This window comes from Procambarus clarkii, chromosome 66 (genome assembly GCF_040958095.1).
Source record: "Procambarus clarkii isolate CNS0578487 chromosome 66, FALCON_Pclarkii_2.0, whole genome shotgun sequence".
NCBI lineage: Eukaryota > Metazoa > Arthropoda > Malacostraca > Decapoda > Cambaridae > Procambarus > Procambarus clarkii.
Window position 1 is genome coordinate 31659322 of NC_091215.1, and position 27063 is coordinate 31686384.

Consider the following 27063-nt stretch of genomic DNA (forward strand, 5'->3'; position numbering starts at 1 on the left):
CACCGTTAAGTTAATCCATGCTTTATCTTTTGAATTAACAATGAAGAGAGAAAAGACTTACACCAAATGCAGATAAATGGACAAATGAATGAAAATAATGTGCATCCCAAAACAAAGAAACCCTAAATGCCTCCCAACCTCATAAACTTGCAGATAAGTTAGATAACCATTGCACTACTCAGTGCAAGGCACCCTCCACAGGAGGCCAACTTCTCAGGGATGGATACAGTACCTGAATCCACCAGAGGCAATACTAGCAGGCACTTAGTAAGGCAACCCTTGATGCATGCAGCTCAAGGTGAAATATTCTTTAAATCCACACAACAAGTGAGCCTTATAAACACATGCTCATGAAGCAAACACTAAAGTTTAGAAAAATCTGCAAGCAAATGGGCCCCCCACAGGATAAAGTCCAAAGGATAGTCAACACTTTTTGGGAAAGTAATCCAGGACCCAAAGGGATTGGAGAGACTCTTGGGGCAATCAGTTAAAACTGACACCAACCAACTGACTGAAGGTGTTCTCTGGTGAAGTCCAAAGCTTCCCAGTGCTGTCATCTGGTGGTGGTGGTGGTCAGCTGCTACTAGAGGGTGAATGACCTAACTACTGGGTGGGATAGTATGCAGAGTTGTTTGATAACATTTGCCATGCTGTTATCTGTTTTGCTCCGCTCCCCCTTTCTGGGGAGGCTAGTTCTTTGGTGAGGGTACTCACAGATTCCCTGCTCTCTGCACCTTTGGGAGGGTGCCAGGTTTTGGCCTCTGGTCCCTGGTAGGCTTTCATTCACTCACAGTGGTCTGGTGTAACTTGATGGGGGTGTAGAGCTAACCAGAATGGCAAGCTACAGGAAGCTAGCAAGTGAACTCTTCAGAAAAGCCTACCAAACCTTAGGAATAATCCAATGAACCTCTGACATCAAGAAAACCAAAGTGGTTATTAAGCTGTACAAATTTCTGTTGAACAACCATCTAGACCACTGTATCCATGGACAGAGATCTTGCCTTCAAAAGGACAAAAGAATGTAAATGTTTTGGAAGAAGTTCTGCACAATGCAAAAATATATAATCCTAGAACAAAGTCAATTCTTATACCAGGAAACATTAAGAGTCTTAGGACAAACAATCTTACAAACCAGAAAAGACAGGGCTGATCTTATCAAGACCTTTAAACTGCTGAATATTTTGAAAGATATTAATTCAGACCACTTCTTTAAAAGGTCCAAAGTAACTCACCCAAGAGACAACAGCATCAAGCTCAAAAAGTAATGTAGGACAGGCAACAGGAGATGCTTTTTTACCTAAAAGGGTCATAAACCCATTATTAAACTGCAGTTTAAGGGCTAAAAGATGACAAACCAACATACAGGTGTTAGTGAGCCTAATGACCAGCTGTTGGCACATTTTCCAACCTAAAGCAAATTCTATTTTTGAATACTGAAATAACCAAACCTATAAAACCTAGTGATCTAATACAATGGCTTCTCCATTTACAAATTTAATCCGTTCCCAGAGGTCGTAACTCGAAAATTCTTAACTTGAAACAAATTTTCCCATAAGAAATAATGTGAATTGAATTAATCCATTCAACATTCCTAAAAATATTAACTTCAAAATACATTTCATACATAACACACATGCATATTTTGTACTATGACTTGTTGGCGTATGAAAGATGGTGAGGAGAGGAGAGGAGAGGAGGAGAGGTGTTAGTGTTTGGAAGGGAAGTCCCCTTCCATTATAACATCAGGCAGTGATGACTTCTCTGGGGTACTCTCTCTTACGTTTTGCACGCATACCACTAGAACCTGGTTGTAGCTCACTGCTTGCTTGTCTTACTAAGAATCTGTCTAAAGACACTTGTTTTTCCCTACATTTTAACACTTGTCTGTAATGAGACATCACATTATCATTAAAAAGGTCAATGCAATGGCCTGCTACAGCTTTATCTGGGAGAGTTTTTTTCAAGAAAACATTGAAGTTCTTCCCATACTTCACACATTTTCTTAATGAGGAAGGGACTGTCTCTACTCACAACTATTTTCTTAGGTTGATCCTTACCACTGACTTTCTTGGGACCCATGGCATGATATATAATACCTGTAATTACTTTTATGTTAAAAAAAGCACAAAAACAATGAAATTCTTTACAAAAATTTCAAGCGTGATCGTCATTAAACGTGCAGTCTGGTAAACTGAAGTGGGGTCACCCATGCCACCAGGAACCATGCACTCTGTTGACCCATACATGTATCAACAAAGTCGCAAGTCGAGGCAAAGGTCGTAAGTCGAGTCAAATTTTCCGACAAAATTGGGGTTGTATTTTGAAAAATTAATAAGTAGTGGCATTTGTAAGTCGAGGTTCCCACTGCGTATGGACGAGTTATAGCCTCAGCCATAGGCTGCAAAATTTAACATGAACCAACCTGATTTGTCCAAAATTGAGACCTCATGAGAGCTAAAGGTGTATAGTTGGCAAACCATCTGCCTCTTCTCTACTATGTTCATTTAAATAATTAAGTAAATAAATACCTTTGAAATTGCATTTTGATACTCTAAGGATTCTTAAGCAAAACATACACTACACTACATTTGATTTTTATGTTCATTCATTATCCTAATACAGTGTTCACACAAATACAAACCTGTATATACAGCACAGTATTTATAGCTAAAACAACCAACAAATCAAGCAATAAATGTAATGAAACACCCTTTTCTTGTAAGCCTTCAGTAGCTCCCAAGCTATATGCTGATGCAACCTGTGAGCCATACTGAGATGCACCAAGCCTTTGAGATCCACTCCCACCTACCAGGAGCCATGACGACACTCTGGTTCACTCTACAGAATGAAGGAAGGAAGGCTGATGATCAGAATTCGACCCAAACCCAAAAATAAAACAGGAAGTCAAAGAAACTTTGGTACCCAGGGTGAAAGGAATGAAGGCAAATGATTGTTGCTGTGATGTAAAGATGCTAGTCATGATGTGCCTGACAGCCATCAGGTGGCAGCCTAGGTCCCCTGGGGTTCCAGCAATCCTGCCCCATCAATCACCACGAGCCCGAACCAAAACCTCTCTTCCCCACAGGAAAGAAAGGAACAAGATGGGTATAGACTCCCATCAAAATTTTCATGCCACCTGTGCTATGACCTGCCAAGTGAGGGAGCATGCTGGCTGGTTGGAACCCTGACTGACAAGGGCTGCCACCTATTAGCAGCCAGATGCATCACATGGTGTTCACACTCCAACACTGATTGTTTGTCATGCTCCCTCTGGGAAGCTAATTTTCTGCAAGCAAATGCTTGTTTTGTAGTGCTTATCTTATTCTTTCTGCTATTTTTTCTTCTCAGTTTTGGGTTGATTTCTAATCCCCAACCTCCCCTTGACTCATAGACTCAGATTCTGGTCTTTCGCTTCTGGATCACAGTAGGCAAGGATGGGTCTCATAGGCCTTGTACAACTCTCTAAGGTATGACTGGACCAGCATTTAATTTGGGGAGCTAATTATTGGGCGATACTTGGAGTTTTGAATTCAAAATATTTGACAAATGAATCAGGGTCTCTCCCACATAGCATGTAATACCGAGTTTCCATTGCATAAATGAAAATAATGTTAATCATTTATTCAGCAAGTATCTTATTTTATCTTCCTAGAGTATATCTATACTGTTCTTGCATGTACAGTTTTAGATTTCTGAAAATAGCCATGATATAATTTTCTTAATTATCAATAATAATTATTGTCTTCAGATGTCAACAGTAACACTCTATTGTTTGGTATCATTACAATTTCAAAGTTCATCGTAACCAAAGTTTCCATTTCTTCCTTATGGGCCAAGCTAATATCTTTCAGAAACAACGTAAAAGCTAAACATAAAACATCCAAGGAAGAGAGTGTGGAGTGCAGAAGAGACTACAAATACTGTATGAAAGTAATACAGAAGGTGATAACTGACATAAAATACGTGCAAGAAGTCATACTGTGCGATACAAGTGAGCAAAATAAACTAGCCTGTCTGTTGACGGTGCAAGTCAAGCCACCATGCCTGACCAAACGCCAACCTTCAAATTGGAAGTTTGAATCGAAGAAGAGTAACAACATATATTTTAGAGCTTAAGATCTCCCTTTAAGGCATATGATGTGCCTGAAATAGAGAAGAAACTCTTCCTAATGATTGTGATACAGAAATTCATTCGAGTACGCACTTGTATGAACTGCAAAACGAACCAGAAGAAAAAAGTGGGCTTGATGCCTCTAAAACTTAACATATGATAACTTGATGGCTTAACAAAATTAGAATATCCTAAGATAGAAATTAAGCAAACAATGTATGTATATAATTAATTAATTTAAAAACTAAATTTTCTATTTGAAAAATTATCATATCTACATAAAATATTCTGCAAGACAGAAGATATATTTAAAAATATAAAATTTAAATATAATTTGAACATACAATGCTAGCCAAAATAAAATATAAATTCCACAAGCAGGTTATTCCTGAACAAAACAGTGCTTTTAAATAAACTATCAGAAAATTAACAAAATATCACACACAAAAAACATAAATACATCAATAATGCGTAAGGTTTACACCATTCAAATAAATATTTTTAAAATATCTCACTGGTATGTAAAATGTGCATAAAACAACTATGCATGGTGAAGAACACAACAGTACCTCTTTAGTCCACAGAGAATACTTATTGTTGTATTATTGATTTTCAACCGTTTTGTTTAAATCCATCTAAAGATACCTCTGCTGTATCACTAACAGTAATCAAAGCATTCATTTCAAAATATGGGAAAAATGTTTCATTATGACTGAGTAAAAATAAAACCTGTGTTCAATGTAATGAAAAGCGTCTTTCTGCTAGAGCTTCAGTGGCTCTCTCAAGCTATTTTCTGGCTGAAATTGCTCCTACTTTTACCAGGTTACATCAGTCATGAGAGTTCTGTTGGGTCTAATGGGGACCAGGGTCAGAATTTGGCTTCCCTCATAGAGGTGCAGAGTGGAATGATATTCACCACTCCACCAGGAAAGCATCTACAAAGTCTGGAATGCATTACAGACAACTACAAGGCTCACAGAAAATGACACCATAAAACCACCAAACAATTTTCAAAACAATTCAAAACATCAATTGAAAAAATTTAAAACTATCTTGGACCCACTAGTACCGATAAGCATTATCAGGAGGCTCCCAAGTCGGTCAGGGAGCAGATGAACAAAGCACCATCAAACCAATGCAACTGGTAGGGAGGATAGATGTTCGAAAGCCTCCTCCCCAGAAGCTTCCCTGAACACCCGGGAGCCCCCCTCCTCACTGGCTCCATGAACACCTGCTTTTTCTTCTCACTAGTCATGGAGAAGAAAAAGCAGGTACATACCAGGAAGGATGAAAGACGGCAGGTATTAAAACGAAGGAGACAGCCAGGAAACATAGTCCAAAGCAACAAAAAAATGATGAGGGGCTATGGATATCGACCAAATGCTGGGTCACCATGAACCTGTTAGACCATCAAAAAATCAAAACCCCAGAGCCTGAATATCAGCCCAATACACTTTGGAGAAAACAGCAGCACGTGCAGCTTATTTACAAACATCATGGGCTCGAGGTATACTGCAGGTTGACTGGAATTAGCAGTTTATCGCTCTCGTGGCGCTTAAACGAGTCACCAATTTTTCTCTCGAGACTGAGGATTTGACTCGGAAATGAGGCGAACAAAAAAATATTTGTATAAAATTCATTTTTTATCCGATCGACTTTGGGATAGTTTCAAAATGAGCGCCTTTAAATTGCGCACAATTTGATACCATGATGAAATATGTAACATGAAACTTGATGTCAAAACACTTGAAAGATTATAAATACATTTTTGGGCCAAATTATAACATTTTCGCTCGGCGACGATTCAATGCTGAGTTGTCCGTAAAACAGGGGCAAGTCCGGCGAGGACTCAGCATTGAGTCCTCCATGCGGCAACAGTAGCGGCATTTTCGGGAAGGTCTTGCTGTGGTTTTGGACATTATATGCATATACAGTACTCTTGTAGGGAATTTCATTGCGAATACATTGATACCAAAATGAAAGTCCTAGGACCAGAATTGTGGTAACAAAGTTGAAAACAGAATACCCATTTTATTGCTCTTTATTAGCGCTCACGGGGGTAACGCTTCCTCACTTTCTCTATTTGCTGTGGGTGGTATGCCGGGCTTTTGGACTTAATATTTGCATATACGTCTGTAGGAAATTTTATTGCAAACACAATGATACCAAAATGAAAGACCTAGGACGAGAATTGAGATGTCCAAAGTGAAGAGAGTGAAGTGAAGAGAGAGCTCTTGCCCGCTCCCGGGTAAGACGCTCTCACTTTCTTGCCGGGCTTTTGGGATTTATATTCATTTCGTCCTGTAGAGAATTCTATTGTGAACACATTGATACCAAATTGAAAAACTTAGGATGAGAACTGAGATGACAAAGTTGAAAAGAATATACACTTTTCATAATGAGAGGTGCCTTGGGGTGGCACAGTGCTCTCTTTCTCGTCAACGCGGTCTGTTTTCATCACATCGGTGGGTGGAGATCGCTGCTGTTTTTGACATTATAGGCATATAATCCAGTTGGGAATTCTATTGTGAACTCATTGATACCAAAATGAAAGACCTAGGACGATAATTTAGGTGACCAAAGTGAAAAGACTGTAAACATTTTATCCCTCTTGAGCGCTCCCGGGTCACTCGCTCGCACTTTCTGTTTGCTGCGGGTGGTAAGCCGGGCTTATGGAGCTTATATGCATTTCATCCGCTAGAGAATTCTATTGCAAACACATTGATACCAAATTGAATATCGTAGGATGAAAATTGAGGTGACAAAGTTGAAAAGAGTATACACTTTTCAGAATTTCCGCATGCTCTCGTGAAACGCCCAAACCCACCTGGGGTAGTGGGGAGGTCGCGCACCCAGTGAGCAAAAGTGTTAATTAAAATATTTGTTAAAATTCTATTTATTGTGCTAATATTATGGGACTAGTTTTAAAATGAGCGCCTTTTGATTGCGAACAATTTGATACTAAAATTAAAGATGTAACATGAACATTTATGTTAGAACACTGGAAAGATATAAATAATTTTGTGATGATGACCGTCCAAACTTAAAATATTTGTTAAAATTCTAGTTATTGCTCTATTATTATGGGACTAGTTTTAAAATATGCGCCTTTATATTGTGAACAATTCGATATCAAAATGAAAGACGTAAGACAAAAATTGATGTTATCAAACTGAACGAGTATACACATTAGGCCATGGTGTGCAAATTGGTGCTCGTTCACGGGTAACTTTAGGCTTTGCTGTGGGGGAGTCACGCTGGGCTTTTGGACATTATATGCACATACCCCTGTAGGGAATTCTGTTGCGAACACAATGATACCAAAACGAACGACGTAGCACGAGAATTCAGGTGAGATAACTGAAACTAGTATACACATTTTACTGATTTTGTACGCTAACTTATGGGTTCACCGTGCTGTGAACCCGACGGAAGGACAGAGCCCACTGCCCCTGGCTTGCCTGATAAGCACTAGTTACATATCCCCAGACGAAAGACGAGGCGTCCGTGAACACATTGAGAGAGACCTCGGGTAGGCTTCGGGTTTTTGAGGGGACCCTAAAAACCCGAAATGGAAGCCGACGACGCAGCAACTGACTGACCCACCCAGATGACCCAATGGAGTGAAGGGGAAGAAGTCTGCCCAGCCAGCCCTAGAACGGCCACCCCGGAGATGCAACAAATCCAACATGGGACGACAACTTGACAAGGCCACCTGCAGAAACTGTGTGATGGCAGACTCTGCAAACAGCAATGGACAAAAAGGCAAGGGAAATCTATGAGCCAGGGCCCAAGTAGATCCCAAGGAGAGAGGAATCCTTGGTGCAGAATGGTAGCAGCCTCTCGCCATTCGAGCGTGTGGGTCCGATAAAAACCATGCCACGCTCCCTGCTAAAAGAAAGGGCAGTGTGCAAGCCAAGAAGACTCTGGAACCTCATAACGCACCCAATACAGGAAGACAAGCCATACGCAAATGAGGACAGATCCATTACAGAGGCAAAATCCAGGACTCGCAAGAGGTAAGCAGCAAGAGCCTCCAAAACCCCCTTAGGCGGGATTCGAGAGGCAAAAAATCTCTGGAAAGAGGGAGCCAAGGAACCCGGAACCTAACCCGAGGAGGAGCTGATCGCCAAATCAAACTCATACATAGAAGGGGGGGGGGTAAGAAAACCCCTCCCCCTGCAACAACAAACTCCACGACGAGGGCACTAAAACCCAAGCAGGATCATAGGGGCCCCAAACATCCCAGGGCGACTCCTCCCCAGCCCCAGAAGCCTCCTCACCAGGCCCTGGGGGCAGAGCCATCCTCCACCCCTGAAGAAAAGGCAGAGTCCAGAGGAAAGGCAGCAAAGAAGGGGGGGGGGGGTTGCGGGTAAGACCCATAAGCCTTGGTAGGAGGAGCAGGCTTGAATGCCTCAATCTCCAATTTGAATGGGGCAGCCCCCGAAGCCGTTGAGTCTCCTCACCAACTAAACCCTGCCCCAACTCCGAAACCCCCAGACGTTTGGGAGCCGGGAGCAGAGCGTAAACCATCAACTGGGAAAGGACTTGTGGGCGTGGACAGAACCAAAGTCAAAGCGACTAATGCCCCCAAGTCTGGGTCCTTAAAACCAAAACAGGGCAGCCCCGGGGCATCCAAGCAGGCAACCAACCTAGCACGTTGCATTCTAGGTTAAAGTTTTTGCAATGCAGAAACTCCCTGAACTCTAATCTCAGTTACCGTAGCATGGGTACACAGGAGCACGAGCAGAGGACACGTCTCGCAAGACTCTGGGTCAAAGTTGCCGTTGACCCAACAGGCAGCATGACAGAGGCAAAACAGGTGACTGTCACCCTGAGACAAAGGCATAGTACAGTACAACCTTCAAACTCGCACAAAGCGAGGTGGGACTCGGAAGACACATCCATCGGTCAACTAAGCCCCAGCAGGGTTTCCCAGGGCCCATAGGGGGTTTCCCAGCGCCCGTAAGGGTTTTACTTATGGGAAGCCCAGGCATGGTGCTGCTAAGCTGGTGGACCCTGAATATCAATAAAGAGGGAGATGGTCTATAAATTTGATCCCTGGGATGTGTACAATCACAGGGCTCTAGCAGAAGATCACCAAAATACCCTAGGTGGATTAATAATCAAACAAGGCAGATCCCCCTCTAGGTGAAGCAAACAAAATTAAAAGAAAAGCCCTGCAAAAGAACAAAGCCACCAGAAGGAACAGGAACAGCACTGCCGTGTAGGTAAGCGTGCAACGCAGCACCCTGTGCTCCAGTAACACCACCACTTCCTACTCAAGGCCAAACAAAGGCCACGAAACCCTAGCTGGCCCCAAGGGTGGGAAAGACACTGAGCAGCAAGAACCCCCTATGGAAGTGGAGTCCCGAAGGCTCTAGGAAAGGCAACCCTAAAACTCAAGGGTAGTACTTACAGGGTGCTTAGGGAAGGAAGCCCTAAGCGCATGCAGTCGCAGTACTCTGATGTTACTCCTGGCCACTGCACCACAAAGAGCAGAAAACACCACAAAAGCACAATATCTACTAAGAAATCAAGGCCAGAGTTGACAACCACCCCAGAGTGCATCAGTCTACGAACTGAAGTGCGAGTAGCTGGCACGGGGCTTCCAGTGCTACCTCCTCTCCCTCCCAGAAAGGGGAGGGATGCGTAGGCAAGCTGCATGGCGGCGGTGCATGACATCTGCTTATTTGCTTGTTTCCTTATATTTTTAGTGGAGTTTTGCCCCTCTGTTTGGTCTTTGGTTGCAATTTCTTACCAGGTGGGGTTTGTTTTATTATGCCTACCTTTCTGGGTGCCTAATCCTGGTCAATGGCAGACATGGAATGCTCCCAAACACATGGGGGTTTCCACTGCTCCCATTGCTCCATGTGCCTCTTTGAGGGAGCCAGATTCTGGCTTGTGGTCCCTGGTAGGTAGAACTCCAATTGACTGATGCCCCAGACTAATATTGCGTATATCAGTCTGATAGCTCCAAGGAGCCAGAGGGGCTCACCACAGAAAGGATGGCGTTATCCCTCAAGAAGGCTGAGCTACACCCCACACAGACTTCCTTCAGATGTTTTAGAGCTGGAGTCAAGGGGAAAGGAACAGAAGCAGGGAAGGCATGTCTGCAAGGGAAATGAAGAGGAGGCACAGGCAGAACAAAGGTGGAATTCACCCACATCTCTAATTCTGAGTCCCTAAACACAATAGGGCCAACTAAGTGCCATTCAAATGAGCACAAAGCCACAAATGCTTAACATAGGCAAATCTAGCTCATGCAGCAGCTGCCTGATAAGCTCCTGTTTCAGAACCCAGATTAGATAAACTAGAAACTTTGGGTGACCCAAACATCTCAGGACAGAGGATCGTAGATGTCACTGACCCAACAAGCAGCATGGTGAAGGCAGAAAGAATGATCATCGCCACAGTGCAATGCCCATGAATACCCCTCAAATTTGCAAAGAACAAGAGTGGGTTTGATGGACTGATCCAAGGGGAGGCTTGTCGAAACACTGCAGAATAAATGCCAGGGCCTATAGATAACTAGCCAAACAGGACACCCAGGCACTAGGGGGGATGCTCACCAAACAATCAATCAATTCTAGCAGCTACAAAATCAGAGCTGCACAGGGCAGCTATGGCATGCCATATGGACAAGTGTATAAACCCCCAGTGAACCCAAACCCAACCAAAAATGAATGCCCCAAAAAACCAGCGTTGAATGTAATGAAACGCCATTTTCTGGGTGAGTCCCGGAGGCTCCCCGGAGCTATCCCAGGCTGATATGCTAATGTCAGACTTTGGCATCAGTCATGTGTATGGAGTTCTTAGGCCTACCGGGGACCACGGCCAGAACCGGGCCCCCTCAGAGAGGCAAGGGGAGCAATGGCCTATAGAAGCCCCCGTGTAGTTGGAAGCATTCTATGTCTGCCATCGACCGGAACAGGCACCCAGAAAGGTAAGCGCCCCAAAACAAACCCCTATTCTGGTTAAAATTGCTACCTAATACCGAACTAGTGGATAGAACTCCCCAACCGAAAACAAGCAAATTAGTGTGACGTCACACACTGCCGCGCCGCTGTCTGCGCAGCTCCCCCCTCCCCGGGAGGGGGAAGGGGGAGCCCCAGACCCCCCGCGCCGGCTACCCACACCTCAGTTCTTGAGGCTGGATGTCAAAAACGCGAAAAACCGCCGACCGGAGGGAGGGAGGGATGCCGGGGAGCCTCCGGGACTCACCCAGAAAATGGCGTTTCATTACATTCAACGCTGGTTTTCTGGGGGGAGCCCCGTCGGCTCCCCGGAGCTAACTACCCACAGACAGAAAAAGAGGGACTTACCCGGGAGGCGGTCGTCGCTCACCCCTCAACTCGAAGCCGAGACAACTGGCTGCAACCGCCGACCCAAAGCAACACAGGCCCGACGAGGGCCAGGGACATTCACAAGGTAACGAGCAGCCAGGACCCTGTTCGACCGCCAAAATCCCCGCGCCCAAATATCAGACCAAGACATATTCCCAAAGACGGCAGCAAGAGCCGCGAACTTACGAACGTCATGGGCACGGGGATAGACCGCAGGCTGGCTAGACCTAATAACCCTGCGGACGACCTGAGAGACCCGAACCCGCGAACAGGGAAGAAGGGAAACCGGATCAACCCACAGCGCGTCCCCGGACACAGAAGCTGTGGCGCGCAAATAACGGCGAAGCGCCGCTAATAGCATCAGCCTCAAGAACTGAGGTGTGGGTAGCCGGCGCGGGGGGTCTGGGGCTCCCCCTTCCCCCTCCCGGGGAGGGGGGAGCTGCGCAGACAGCGGCGCGGCAGTGTGTGACGTCACACTAATTTGCTTGTTTTCGGTTGGGGAGTTCTATCCACTAGTTCGGTATTAGGTAGCAATTTTAACCAGAATAGGGGTTTGTTTTGGGGCGCTTACCTTTCTGGGTGCCTGTTCCGGTCGATGGCAGACATAGAATGCTTCCAACTACACGGGGGCTTCTATAGGCCATTGCTCCCCTTGCCTCTCTGAGGGGGCCCGGTTCTGGCCGTGGTCCCCGGTAGGCCTAAGAACTCCATACACATGACTGATGCCAAAGTCTGACATTAGCATATCAGCCTGGGATAGCTCCGGGGAGCCGACGGGGCTCCCCCCAGAAATGAATGAATTTAAGCCCTATGGGCTTAAATAGAGGTGCCAAAGACTCTTGAAATACCCGAAGTAAGGTCTCCACTCTGGTGGACTAGCATTCGAAAGGGGTGAATGCCCGAACACACCAGAGAAGTAACTCTGTCAATGCAGGGGAAATGCTTCTGATGGCAACTTAGAAGCACTACAGTGGTGTACATAGCACTGCATCAACAACAGAATTGACTTTGGAGGGTTGGCAGTCTTGGGCTCTGGGCTGCCTAGTGGTGGTTATCAGTACTAATGGGTTTAAAATAGTTTCGGTTATCGTTGTTTTGAATTGTTTCGAGAGCTGTTTGGCAGTTTCGAAGCTTTGTTTTCTGTGACCCTTGCAGTTGTCTGCAATGCTTTGCTGACTTTCTAGATGCTTTCCCAGTGGAGTCGTGGAATGTCACTTGCCCTCTGCGCCACTGTGAGAGGGAGAGGGGATGGGGGGAGGGGGTGCCAGGTTCTGGTCCTGGTACCTGGTAGCCAAACAAAACTTCTGAGACTGATGTAACCTAGTAGCTAGGAGCAATCTCAGTGAGAAAATAGCTTCAGGGATCCACTGAGGGGCTCTCCCAGAAATAAAGCATTAATTGTAATGAAATTGTCCTTTCTAGCTAGCACCTCAATAGCTTCGCTTAGCTTATGTCACACCGGCATGGTAAGAACATCATGAATAACCCAGCCTCCTGTTGATTAGCCCAATCCATGTAACAAAGCAAGGACCTCATAGGGATCATAGATGAACCCACAACAATAGTGAATTGCCCACAAAAAAAATCCTTGCAAACACACAAAGTAACGGTCCCTATGATTCCCTTGTTACAATGTGTAATAAAGTTGGTAAATCTTGTTTTAAAGTTTTTATGGCGTATTAGAACGTAGTTACAACGTGCTATATTGGTTGTTACAATTGTTAGAAGGTGTTAAACCTTGTTTGTACATTGTAGCAACGTCGTAGTTTCGTTGTGTGTTTGACGGAATAAGAGGCACATAACACCGAACTTCTCTGAGGAATGTTTGGCAACACCAAATCACCAAGCAAACTCTGAACAACCTAATTACCCACTAATATGATTACCCTCGACAAATACCAGGTGGCAGTCAAATCTGCCGAGATAGCCACTCCAGTTTCAAGCCCAAGTAAACTCTGCTAACATGAGAAAGACTGGGAACGCACGATGATAATGGGGAGCTCCCAAGGTGTTGCCCAGAAAGAGGTGTTTCATTATATGCAATGCTTTATTTCTGGGCTTGTTTTTTATTTCTTTATTACTGTACTTCCTCCCCACGGTTCCTCAAAGATTCAATACCTTTACATTTGAAACTAGTCTCAGAAGGAGGAAACAACAGAATTATGACAACAGAAAAAAAGTACATACATATGTGCTTTTTGTAAGCTGCAAAGGAGCAATGGTTTCAAGCTCAACAAGCCACAATGTAGGACTGAGAACAGGAGATGCTTTTTCACCCACAGGGTTATTAACCATAAAACCGCCTATCCGCCAAGGCCATAACTGCCAAAACTGTGTTGAGTTTTAAAATATACCTGGAAAAAACATCAAGGCAAATGGGGGAGGGGGGACCTCCGACAAGCAGCCAGCTTCCTGTCCTCGTCAAGGTAACTAGGGTTAGTGGCCCTCAGGTAAATCAGGTAAATATGACAACAGTAGCCATAACCGCATGAAGATGAGGAGTCACAATAACGTGGCAGAAATGTGTTGACCAAACCACACACTAGAAAATGAAGGGACAACAACGTTTCAGTCCGTCCTGGACACAATCAACTTGAGAATGGTCCAGGACAGACCGAAACGTCGTCGTCTCTTCCCTTTCTAGTGTGTGGTTTGGTCAACATAACCACATAATACAAGTACAGGTGATGATGAACATCAAATACTGGTCATGTGGCCCAGCACCACACACCATCATCAGAGATGAAGATCTGGTAGATAGTGGATTGTAGCACCCTATTATAATACCAAAACTGTATACAGTATTTTACTTAAGACATGGGCCCTCAGATAAACACTGGGTTGGCCGAGTTTGACCACCCATTGAATAATTTGAGAGCCAAGCCAGAATATAAGGCAATGTGAAGCAGGACTGAGGAACAGGGTATTAGAAGGAGATACCCTCATACTCTGCAAATAAACCACACAATCACCGCAGGACTCGCCTCAAGCTACTCTACTGCCCCCCATCAGGAAGAAAGCATCAGTAAAGGGCCAGGCAATGAAACTGAGGATATGGCAGGGTACATTTACAGAAGAAAATAACAAAGAAGTGTGTGAGGAATTCAACAGAAGATTCCAATAAGTCTTCTTAATAGAGCAAATAAATTGACCGAGTTGTGAATAATGGTGTTGAGTCAAGAAGCACAAGGATTTTGAAATTACCAGAGATAAATTAAGGAGGTACTTGCTAGTACCTTCTGGTATAGGAGGGACATAACTAATACCATGAGACCAGACAGGATCTCACTCTGAATACTGAGTTAGAGAGCTGAAATGCCACATTGTCATCCACACTTGCATGGAAATAAACATTCCATTCATCTGGGCTCTAGGAGACTCGAACTGCAGACCCCACGCATGTGTGGCCGAGGCTCCATCGATTGAGCTATTGAGTAGTCTTAATAAGGAAAGTTTCCAGAAGCAACATCTTGCTGATGTCAACAGAAACAGAGCCTTGGAAAAACAATCTTGAACCGAAGGGGCCACAACAAACTGAGGAGGAGAGAGAAAAGAGAACACCCGGTCCAAGGACCAAGATGGCTCAGGCAGGTGCATGACAAGGCCGGAGGTGAAACAAAGCACGAGAAAGCATATGGAACAGGGTGGAAGTGACATCCACCCCGGAAGCAAACTGGAGCGGCTCCGCTCTGCCAATGCCGTATGATAAGAAGCGACAGTATTCAGCATAAGATGATCGTCCTGAAATAGCCAAGAAAGAAAGGACAGGACAACCCGAACAGAAACAGAAGAAACCTACGAAGAGAGAGGAAATGGCAAAAGGAACGGCAAGAGACATCATACTGTCGCCGAGACGAAAACCGCAGGTGGGACACCATGAATGAAGCCACCTTATCACCATATAAGTGGTGATACACACACGTGTCAAAAAGACCAGACATAAAGAGTAGAGGAGTAGATCAAACCAGCCAGGTATTGGATCGGCCTAATCTGCTGGAAGAGGCAGAGCTGCGGAAAATGCCCTGGGTACAGACACCGAGCAAGCAGCGCTTGACACCAAGGCTGGGCCGGCCACCAAGAAGCAACAAGGAGAACACCCCAAACAATAGGATTCCAACCGAGCCAGAACCCGAAGCAACAGCTGGACCAGGTGGAAGAGGTACAGGTAATCCCAGAGAACCATCAGATGAGCCACTTGAAGCGACCAGCCCCAAAGTGCCAAAATAAGATATTTTATTCATGTAAAGGTACATACATTAAAAATGAGTTACAAACATAATGTCAAATTAATATATAGAGCTAGTACATACAATGCCTGAAACCACTAATACGCAGAGCATTTTGCCCAAAATGGGGTTGCCTTTCAGGGTTGCCTTTCGGGTTGCCTTTTGGGCAACCCATTGCCCGAAAGAGGTTGCCTTTCGGGCAACCAAGGACCGAAGAGACCCCCCATGGGTCAGACAATGAACCATAGGGGTGCAGTCTGAATGGAGCCTGATCGTAGAGCCCCAAGCAAGCCAAATCCGCCTTGGCGAAAGAGACACAGCCGCGAACTTCCGCACCGTGCTATGAGCCCGATGGAAAGACGGAGCCCACCGCCCCAGCCGGGCTCAGCGAGCACCGGTCACAAAGCCTCAACTGAGGGATGGCGCATCCATGTAGACATCAAGCGAGGGCTCCGGAAGGTGCCAAGGCACCGAATCCAGAAAACCCAAAGAGGAAGCCGGCGAAACAGCAACTGACACAAGGTCTATGAGGCACGTATCCAGCGGTCGCGAGAGAGGCAAAAGGGATGGCCCCGAAAGAACCAGAACAGGTGCCAAAGCCAGACCCGATCCAGCAGGTAAATCAGCACGGCCAAGTGCAGGCTCCTGCACAACAGCTCACGCAACTGCCAAGGGACCTGGAACCCGGGACCCTCCTCAAGAACAGCAGAAGGTGGTACTGCAGCCGCAGCCATGACTCAGGAGGGAGAGACATGGGCACAGTCCAAAAGTCCCAAACAAGGCTCATCCTAGTCTGAACCTGGGACGGAAAAAATACAACTTCACCAGTTCACGAGGAACCCGAGCTGGGAAAGAACCACACCCCTGGCGAGTAGACAAACAGACTAACTGGGAGCCCACACCAATCAGTCGTTGAGGTAGGCCAAAACTCGAATACCTAGCAGATGTCGAAGGGCCACCACAACCCAGGAAAGATGCTTGAAAATGCTAGGTGCCAGATTCAAGCCAAAAGGAAGGTAAAGAAAGTGGTAAGCTTGTCGCCCCACCATGCAACCAAACCAGTCCCGGAACCCCGGATGAATTGGGACATTCTAAGATGCGTTCCAGAGGTCCAGGGAGACCAACCAACAACCTGGCTCCTAAAGAAGCTGGACCTGGGACAGAGAGGTCACCCAAAAGGAGGGGGCAAGGAATCCAGTGGTTCAGACAAGACAAATCCAGAATTAACCGAAGTCCCGCACAGTCCCATTTCAGCATTGGAAACAAGCGGGAACCCACTTGAGGGACAAGGTCGTTTCAACCACACCCAGGTGCACCCACTCCAAGATGACTCGACAGAGGTGCAGGGCAAAAAGCCTGCCCCACCAGCCCCGAGACATGAAACGCACAGCCAGCCAAACCCAGAGGATCCAGCTGACGAGCCACTCGAAGGGACCAACCCCAAAAGTCGAGGACCTAAGAGAATCCCCGTGGTTCCGGCAATGAACCAATGAAAAACAGTTCTAATGGAGCCGGATGGGAGAGCCCCGAGTGACCTGAACCCTCCGAAGTGCAAACCATACAGCCACGAACTCCTGAACCGTGCTGTGAGCCCGACGAATGGACGGATTCCACCATCCCCGGCCGGCTTGATGAGCACTGGCCACAAAGCCCCAGCCAAGAGATGACCTGTCCGTGAACACATCGAGCAAAGGCTCGGGGAGGCACCAAGGCACGAAACCCAAAAACCCCAAAGAGGAAGCCAGTGATGCAGCACCAACACAAGATCCCCCAGAGGATGAACCCAACGATTGGAAGAGAGGCGGAAGGGGAGTCCCCGAAGGAACCGAACAGATGCCAAAGCCAAACCCGACCTGACGGGCAGACCAGCACTGCGTAGTTCAGACTCCCACACAACTACTCGAGCAGCCTCCGAGTGACCCAGGACCCCCCCCTCATAAGCTGCCGAAGGCGGGACCACAGCCACAGCAACGCTTCTAGAGGGAAAGACAAAGAGGCGGTCCAAGAGTCCTAAACAAGACCCAGCCAGGACCGAACCCAGGATGGAACCAGATGGAGTGGCCTCCAGATCACCAGCAATCCGAACCCTTGCAATCTCGAAAGAACCACACACTTGGCGAGCAGGCAAGCGGACCAACTGGGAGCCTACACCAGCCAGTCGTCGAGGTAGGCCAGAAACCGAATCCCGAGCAGACGCAGACAGGACACCAAGATCCGGTAAAGATGAGTAAATACACTAAGTGCCAATGACAAACTAGGGAAGGCAACAAAAGCGGCAAGCCTGAAGCCCCACCACCAACTGTGCCAGTCCCGGAACCCTGGAGAGAAATGTGCCAAGAAGTGATCCGGAGGTCTAGGGACACCATCCAGGCACCCGGCCTCAACAGTCTTCCGAAGAGTACAAAGGATCCAGGGAACAGACTGCATAAGTGCAGAAGAACTGCAAGGCTCATGTCTGCACTAGAACAGGTGGGAACCTCAGAAGGATGGGGCGGAACGATCACATCCAAATGCACCCACATCAAGATGACATGACGAAGTGCAGGGGAAGAAGCCCACCCCGCCAGCCCCGAACCCCCCAAAGGGGGTAGAAGCTGCCCAATGCCACCAGAGGCACGGAAGTTAACTACAAGCGAGAGCTAACAGAGCAAGCTGCTCCCCCCATTGCCCCATCAACAGCGAAGGGAACAGAACCCCTTCCAAAAGAAAATATATATATATATATATAAATACACACATACATGTACATATTATATTATATTATACTATATAATATAAATATATATATATATATATATATATATATATATATATATATATATATATATAAATATAAATATATATATATATATATATATATATATATATATATATATATATATATATATATATATATATATATATATATATATATATATATATATATATATATATATATATATATATATATATATATATATATATATATATATATATATATATATATATATATATATATATATATATATATATATATATATATATATATATATATATATATAACATATATATACATATATACATACACACAAAATGTATAAAAACATACATACATGCATGTAAATAAAATTGAAAAAATAAAATAAAGAAAAGAAAAGACAAACCACTGACCGGTGGGCAGAGAGCACCACACCGGCCAGATGAAGAAGGCACTAAGAGCACAAAAACAGCACCAAAAGGCCCACCTCGACAAAAACCCAAGGCCCGTGCACAACCACAACACGTGCCAAGACCCAAAAAGATCAGCCTGCATGCCACAGCAAGACTCCGGAACCCCAGAAGGCAGAACCGGGTCACAAACGAGGTAACAAAAGCCCCCTGAACCAACAAAGGGGGCCCAAGAGGAAGACACCTCCGGAACGAAACAAAAGAACCCAAAGGAACCCGGAATCGAACCTGGGGGAGCCCAAACTACCACATTTGCTGGTGGAATTACACCACAGCAGGGCAATGCACAGCACCAAGACAGAACCCCAGGGAAACAGCCAAAACAGACCGAAAACCTGGGGACAAGGTGTGGGAGCATGCCTAAACAGATAGGAACACTGAGCCCAAACCCTAGGGCACAGACCCAAAACAGACAGAAAACGCAAAAACCGGTGTAAAAGCCAACACCCAAGCGTTCCCAGAGGAACAGAAGACGGACATAAAACCCCAGAAAAGCAAAGAAATGGCAACTGGAGGCTAAAACCCCTGAAAGAAATGAAAAACTCACCTAAAATGCGAGCTCCCACACCCCGGCCTAGGTAAACAAACCAAAGTACCTCCATGGTGGCCAAGCAGGGAGTTATCAACAGAAAAGAAAATGGCCACCACACCAAGGAGCCGTGACCGACACGATAGAGCCGAAAACATGCCAGCAAATGTGGGAAGCAAGGAGACTAGAGGGACGAAAAACCCCGCCCAGAAGAAACGCAACAGAGGCCCCGGGGCAGAACTGTCCTCCACACCCTCTGCTCTTAAAGAAAAGGAAGAGTCCAGGAAGAAAGACAGCATAGAAAGGGCCGCTGGTAAGACCCAGAAGCCTTGGCAGGAGGAACAGGCTTGAAAACCTCCGTCCCCAACCCGACTGTGGCAGCCCCCGAAGCCGCCCGAATCTCGGCACCAACTACACCCCGCCCTGACCCCGAAACCCACAGACAGTCAGGAGCTGGGAACAGGGAGGGAAAGGGATGAACAGCACCTAACCAAAACGGGGTGGCTCCGGGGCATCCGGGTGGAAAACCAACCTAGCATGTTGCAGCAACCTAAACCTAGCTTGCAACATGGATGCTGCCTGTACTCTGAATAGTAAGGACATCAGAAGAGTACTGGAGAACGAGCAGAGAACACCTCTTGTAAGACTCCGGGTCAAGGTGTCAGTGACCCAAGAAGCAGCACGGTGGAGGTAAAAGTAGCGACCGTCACCCTGAGACAAGGGCATAGCAACCAACGAACCCTCACAAGACGGGATGGAACCCGAAAGACACATCTAATGGTCCACCGAGCCCTGACAGGGTTTTCCAGGGCCCATAGACTGACTGCTACAGAAAGCCCGAGCAAGGAGTTGCTAACCGGTTAACACCCAAGCTAACAAGGGGTAGATATAACACTGAAAACCCCTGCGATGTGTACAATCACGCGACCTAGCAGAAGGCCACCAAACACTACCAGTGGAACTATAGCCAAACTAGGCAGACCCCCACCAGGCAAAGAAAATAAAAACAAACGAAAACCCTGCAAATGTACACCATCCCCAGAGGCAACAGGAGCCGGTCTCTGCGTAGGTGGCAGGCCGTGCAACACCTTGATGCCCTAACCAGCACAACACCAGTCACTACCCAAGGCCAAACAAGGGCCCCAAGCCCCAGCTGGCCCCAAGGGCGAGACAAATGCCGAGCAGCAAGAACCTCTACAGGAATGGTTCTCGAACGCCCCAGGGAAGATAAGCTAGTCACGCAGGGGCAGTGCTCACAGGGGGCTTAGGGAAGGAAGCCCCTAAGTGCATGCAGCCCCGGTACTGATGAGGAACACCTGGCCACCGCACAACACAACACACAGCAGTGAACGCCACGAAGACAAACACCACCTAGGAAACTGAGGCCAGAGAAGCGTCTGTCCCGGTTGACATTAGCTTACGAACTGGTGCTAGGCAGCCGGCGCGGTGAGGTCTGGGGCCCCCCGTCCCCTTCTCGGGGCGGGGAGGACTGCGCGGACAAACGGTGCTGCAGTAAAGTGTGATGTTTGTTTGTTTGCTTGTTTCCTTGGGATTGTAGGGAGTTCCTACCTCTCTGTTCGTTTTTTTGTTTTAGTTTCTTACCATGTGGGGTTTGTTTTGTTATGCCTACCTTTCTGGGTGCCTAACTCCAGTTAATGGCAGATAAGGAAAAACCCCAACCACAAAGGGGTTTTCTAGGGCCATTGCTCCCTGAAGCCTCTCTGCTCCCTGAAGCCTCTCTGAAGGGGCCAGGTTCTGGCGCTGGTCCCTGGTAGGTCTGAACTTCATACCTAATGTTCTGGTCTAATACAACATACATTAGCCCAATAAGCTCCAAGGAGCCGTAGGGGCTCCCCACAGAAAAGAGGTGCTGACTCAGCGTGCATCCGAGGCAGTCTGCTCAGCCCCAGATGTCAGGCAGGAGTGGCCACAAAGAGATAATTACCTAATTATTTCAATGTCTCTGATTGATTTTTCTTTGTTTTTTTTGCTGTAATATTATTCAATAGTGTGTAGTGTGATATATTTATATAATAAAATGTGTGAATCATCGCTGTGCTCAAAATTATGGTCAGCATATTATTGGTTCAATTATTGTGTTCATAAAACAATAAACGAATACTTTGTCGGTTATTACACTATATACACAGGTTATATATACGTATCTGCATGTTTTGTTTACCATAACGAACCACTAAGTTGATATTGCAAGTCAAAAAGCAGCGAGGTGTGACCACCACATCTACCAGTCAGCCTCTCACTGCCACTCCCTCAATAACTCCTCACTCACTCACATCCTCCTCCTATCATACTGTTCTTGCTTTTATTCACTATATACAGACATTATATATAAGTATCTACATGTTCTGTTCACCATAACTGTTCATCTAAGCTTGTATAGTGCCCAAAGAGCATAGTGGCCACCCCTACCCAGCATGATAAATCATGCAGATATTGCCACCTCCCTCACCAAAATGGCTTCTCCCCCACATTCCTTTTGCTGTTATTACACTATATATACACGTTATATATAAGTATCTACATTTGTCTTCACCATAATGAACTACTAAGATTCTATGCTGAGTGGCAGTGGCAGTGGCAGCCACTCAGCTGCCACTACCTCAGCTCAGCTCAGCTGTCACTCCCTCCCTCCCTCACCTCACCTGACTCGCCACCTATCTCCTCCCACCATACTGTTTTTGCTTTTATTCACTATATACAGACGTTATATATAAGTATCTGCATGTTTTGTTCACCATAGCGAACAACTAAGCTGGCATAGTGAGTCCAGACAGTAAAAGATGGTCACACACAGTCAGCAGACAATGCTACATCCCTCCCCACCAAGATTACTCCTCCCATTACAGCACTAATTATCAAACACAATCCTGCTATTATCAGAATCCTGGTCATTTTTATCACAGTCCGGGGTCTTCTGTAATACTATCATCGCTCACATGTATCCGCGGGCCGTTTAAATCTTGCGTAGTACTCCAACACGTCATATGACGTGATGCACAATTTATAGCAAGTTACTCAACACGTCATATGACGTGTTGCGCACTTTAAGGATTAATGACCAGAGTTGTATAGCACTACCTGGTACAGGTCTTACAGAAGAGAAATCTTCCCAAGAAAGGAAACTCAATAACCAGATAAAAGATATTACTGGCGGTTATCTGTCATCGCTGATGGAACCAGGGAAGGGCAGGGAAGCCTAAAAGCAAGTTCAAAGTGAAGAAGTTTCTCTTCATTATGAAGAGAAATGCAAATAAACTGGCATACATGTCACAAAAATGTTTTATAGCATGGGACCCCCTTATAAGTAAATGGATAAGTTTAAAAGATGACCAATTAAGTTAGTGAAATAAATAAGAGGTTACACATGGAAACTGTATATTATACAACTAAACATAAAATCATTACCACAACTCGCAAAAGTGAGGTAGTAGCGTCCACTGTACCTCTAGCAGTCAAATTAGTAAGTGACTAGCTTAAGAGGTCTGTTTAGTGATTTAGTAAGCTGAGCTCCTTGTCCCATTGACAGGAAAGGAATATTTGAAAAGGTACTTGTCTAGACAGGTCAAGCTATTTCAGTACCAGGAGCCATATGAATTCACAATACCCTAATTGTGCCAATGACATAAGCTTAGAGGCTCTACCAAGGAGGCTAACCCAGAAAAGGGGTAGCATTTATAATGAACTGTTGGAGTCAGGTGTAACACTGGTATACTGTATTCATTAATCGATAACAATTATTAGCACAAGAATCTTACTCTCCCTCTTTCATTTACATAAACATGAATGGCATAGAATCTTACATGTGGGTAACTAAATATGTACAAGCCCAACAAGTAATAACAACATCGTCCAAACTAACACAAATCATCCCCCAAAAAATACCTCAAACCCCTTTTGCCTAAGGGAGGAACATTGGATCCAGAAGCAAGTTTTGTCTGCCACCAACAAAAACTGTACTGAATCATCCCCATATTTAGAGACCATTGGCAATCCCAAACTGAACAGCTCGCAGGTGAAAAAGAGCAACAAGCATAACAGCACTAGTAGGAATATTGGTACTGTACCCCTTTAAGCAGTCGATAGGGAAGGTAAGAGTTTCCCTTTCTCAACAAACCAGGATGGATTGACATTATTGGCAAGTAGGTTACCTTGTACATATGTCTGCCAGAACATGATAAAGTTGATACCCTTGTCAAGTTTGCAGTAAATACAGACTATGCATAATGCAACGTCGGGCTATCATATAGAAGCCTAAAATGTATCATCAGATACGAACTCTCAGATGAATTTGAAGAAAGCAAAAAGAGTGCAAACAGGAACAAATAGAGCCATTGTTTATCCCAATGAAATGTGAAAACAAAATACTTGTATGGAGCAAGTAACAAAATCAGTAATTTGATATGTATGGCATTACTTGACAACACATATCTCTGGTAGTTCAACTTTGAATGGAAATTAGATCCCATGAAATGCAGTCTGAACAAAGCCATGGATACACACTAGAGCCTTACAGCTTATACTCTGTGAAAATTGAGCCAGTTATAGACTAGACTTACTAGACTTAAATGCCAAGAAATGGAAAATCACTTTACTGCCAATGATAAAATACTTGAAATTTTTAAACTGTATCAATATTTAATTTCTTGTAAATAAAAGAAAATATATGATAAATTATAAGACGAGTAACCTAAAATCGTAAACAGTAGCATTTGTTTTATGCTGTAATCTCCAATTTTGAAAATTACGTTAATTATTGCCAAAATAATTTAGCTCCAAAAGGCATAACGTTGTCAGATGAAGTAATTACAGTGCTGATAGTATTTTGTTACCAAATATCATTATAATTACTTTGACACATTTTCAATTTTCTCTGCCCTATATTTTAACTTCGTCTAATTTGTCTATCCCTTCTAAGGTTTAGATCACTCCTTTTCTGGCTGGCCTCTATTGGCTGTTGGACATTCCTCCCTACCCTGGGAGGTCGTGTGCTTCTTTCTGGCCATCTATTCCCCCAAGCTTTCTGGCTTGCAGTTGGGTCCCAATCTTGAGGCAGTTTATTTCCTTCTGGAAGTTATTTTTCCCAAGGTATCCTGCTTGTGGGGTACCTTAGGGTTCTCAATTAGACTAGGACTTTAGAGTACTGTATTTCTTTTTCGGATCTTTTCTTGCCCCTGGTGACCTTTGACATTCTGTCTGGTCTCATCTGGTTTGGTGTTCATTCAAGTGCCAACTGCCTTATGTCAACCGTTTCTTGGCTTCTGGGACTTTGGCCTGGAATTCCCAGATTCTTCTATGGTTGGTTCTACAGTATTCCAACTTCTGGTTGTCATTCTGCCTCTCCATGATGAGTTCGTTCGCTGTTTAAGCAATAATTTTTATTACTTTGTACACAGCTGCTGTCTGCGCTAGGATTTGTTTTTTGTGATCTATCTGGATGTTGGTATCTTTCTGGTCCTTCAATTTTCCCTTGGCTACACAGTGCCTGTGTGATCCTTAAGTGTTTTGTTCACACCTAATGCTTCTCTGTTCTCATGCCATCATGTTGCCAGTTTTCTTATGTTACCTTTCAGAAAAGCCATCATTTCTGTGACAACATTGGGAGTAAGCTCTGGGAAGCAACTGAGGGGGGGAGGTCCTCCCAGAAATCCAGCTTTGAATGTAATGAAATGCATTTTCTGGTGGGAACTCTGTAACGTCTTGTTCTTTCCATAATTCCTTCTTTCCCTTGGAGTATTTAGCGTAAAGTAATAGCAGCTTTTGAGCATGGTTAGCTGCTTACCAGAACCTTGGTTGACCTGGGCCACTATCTGGATGCCTCAAGATTAGAGGTGTTTGCCCACAGCAATGATCATTTGCCTTGTTTGACTCGGGACTTATTTCTTTCTTTCAAGTAATGCTTATATTGTGCTACCAAATCTTTCTGGTGGGCTTTTCACAGGTTTTGGTAGATCTCCAATTTCTTCATTACAAGTACCTCATAGTGTGTGCCAGATTCCAGTCCTGGCTGCCTTCATCTCAGAGAGAGAGCCAGAGTTTGGCCTTGATTATCAATATGTTATCAATAAGTCTTGGAGGTCTGGTGTAAATCTTGAGGTTCAGCTATACCAGCATGTAAGCACCAGTGAGCTACTAAGGGCCCACCCAAAAATACATTTCATTACATCCAGTGCTTGAGTTTCATTTACATTTTGAATATGACAACTGAAGTTCAATTTGCTGTCTGTATAGACCTAGAAATGTTTCATCTGTTTCATTTGCTCTCAATTTAAGCATTTTTTATTCTTATATCTATTAGGTTGTGATAATGCTAACAATGGTTAAAAATTGCACATGCATGGAATTTGGAAAATAACAGGAGTCCCCCATTCATTTTCATTTTTATCATTGCCTCATATAATATACCAGAAATGTCGACTCTTTAGGATGGGTCAAGATGAATAGAATTAAAATATCAAATTAAGACACACCTTGGGTACTTGAATCACAGTCTTCGTCGATGTATGGGGCAGCCACATGCTCTATCTGTACCACCTGTGGCACCTGCAGCAAGTCAGGCTCCTTTGCCTCTAAGGAATGGCGGGACGGCAGCGAGCTGATGACAAAGATAACTACAATAAAGTAGATGGAAGAAAACTTAGTAGACACTATAAATATATAGTACAGTATAATAAAGTTAATAGCAAAGTTATGCAGACAATATAGAAATTTATTGTGTTAAAAATGCAAAAATCCAGTATAGAATTAAATGAAATGCCAATTTCTAAGTGAGCCCTGGTGGATCCCTGAAGCTATCGAGCTGAGATGGTCCCAACTACTAGACTGCATCAGCTATGGAGACAAGTTCAGGTTATTAGGGACCAGAACCAGAACCTGGCTTCCCTCACAGAGGTGCAGGAAGCAGGTGACACTCCTCCACCTTACAAGGCAAGGCATCCAGAAAGTGAACCAACAAAGATCACTGCTGGGCTCAATCAGACGGAAGCCTCACAACATGCCGAATGAACTCGCCCAACAACGTAATGAATGACTGAAAATTTCTCAAAAACAACTGTGCACTCATGTGCCCCAACCCCCTCCTACTCATTTTGGGACAGAGGGAATAGGAGTTTACACTGTTCACTGGCTCAAGCCCTCAGTTCTGAAGCAAATGCATGCAGAACAGCCCCAACTGATGAATTGGAAGGTAGGAAGGGGGGAGGATCAGAGAGCCACTGGGACTCACCCAGAAACTTGGCATTTCATTATACTTAACACTGGTTTTTGGAGTAAGTCCCTTGTGGCTTTTCCTGAAGCTAACTACCCACAGAGAAGAAAAACACAGTGACTCACCAAGGAGGAGGAGGAACCACAGGCAGGAAGCACAAAGACAAGATAGCAGGTCTAGCGACATGGCCCAGTGAAACACAAGGATGATGAGGCCTGGAACCATTAACCAAGTACCGGGTCATCAGTACCCTGTTTGAACACCAGAACCCCCATGCGAGAGTATCAACCCAGGACATAATGGTAAAAACTGCTGCAAGAGTGGAATACTTATGAACGTCATGGGTACAAGGGTAGATCGCAGCCTAGACTTGATGACACTGAGGACAGGCGAAGTATGAGCCTTGAAACAGGGAACCA

The 27063-nt window shown here is 45.0% G+C and overlaps 1 protein-coding gene across 1 annotated transcript in view; it reads right to left on the reverse strand.

Annotated features, from left to right (window-relative positions):
- The window catches only part of LOC123769352 (uncharacterized), a 198534-nt gene that overhangs the window by 6245 nt on the left and 165226 nt on the right, over positions 1-27063 (reverse strand). Inside the window, exon 9 of the mRNA XM_069310188.1 lies at positions 25908-26032. Coding sequence (XP_069166289.1) covers positions 25908-26032 — 125 coding nt within the window. The remainder of the gene's footprint in view (positions 1-25907; positions 26033-27063) is intronic.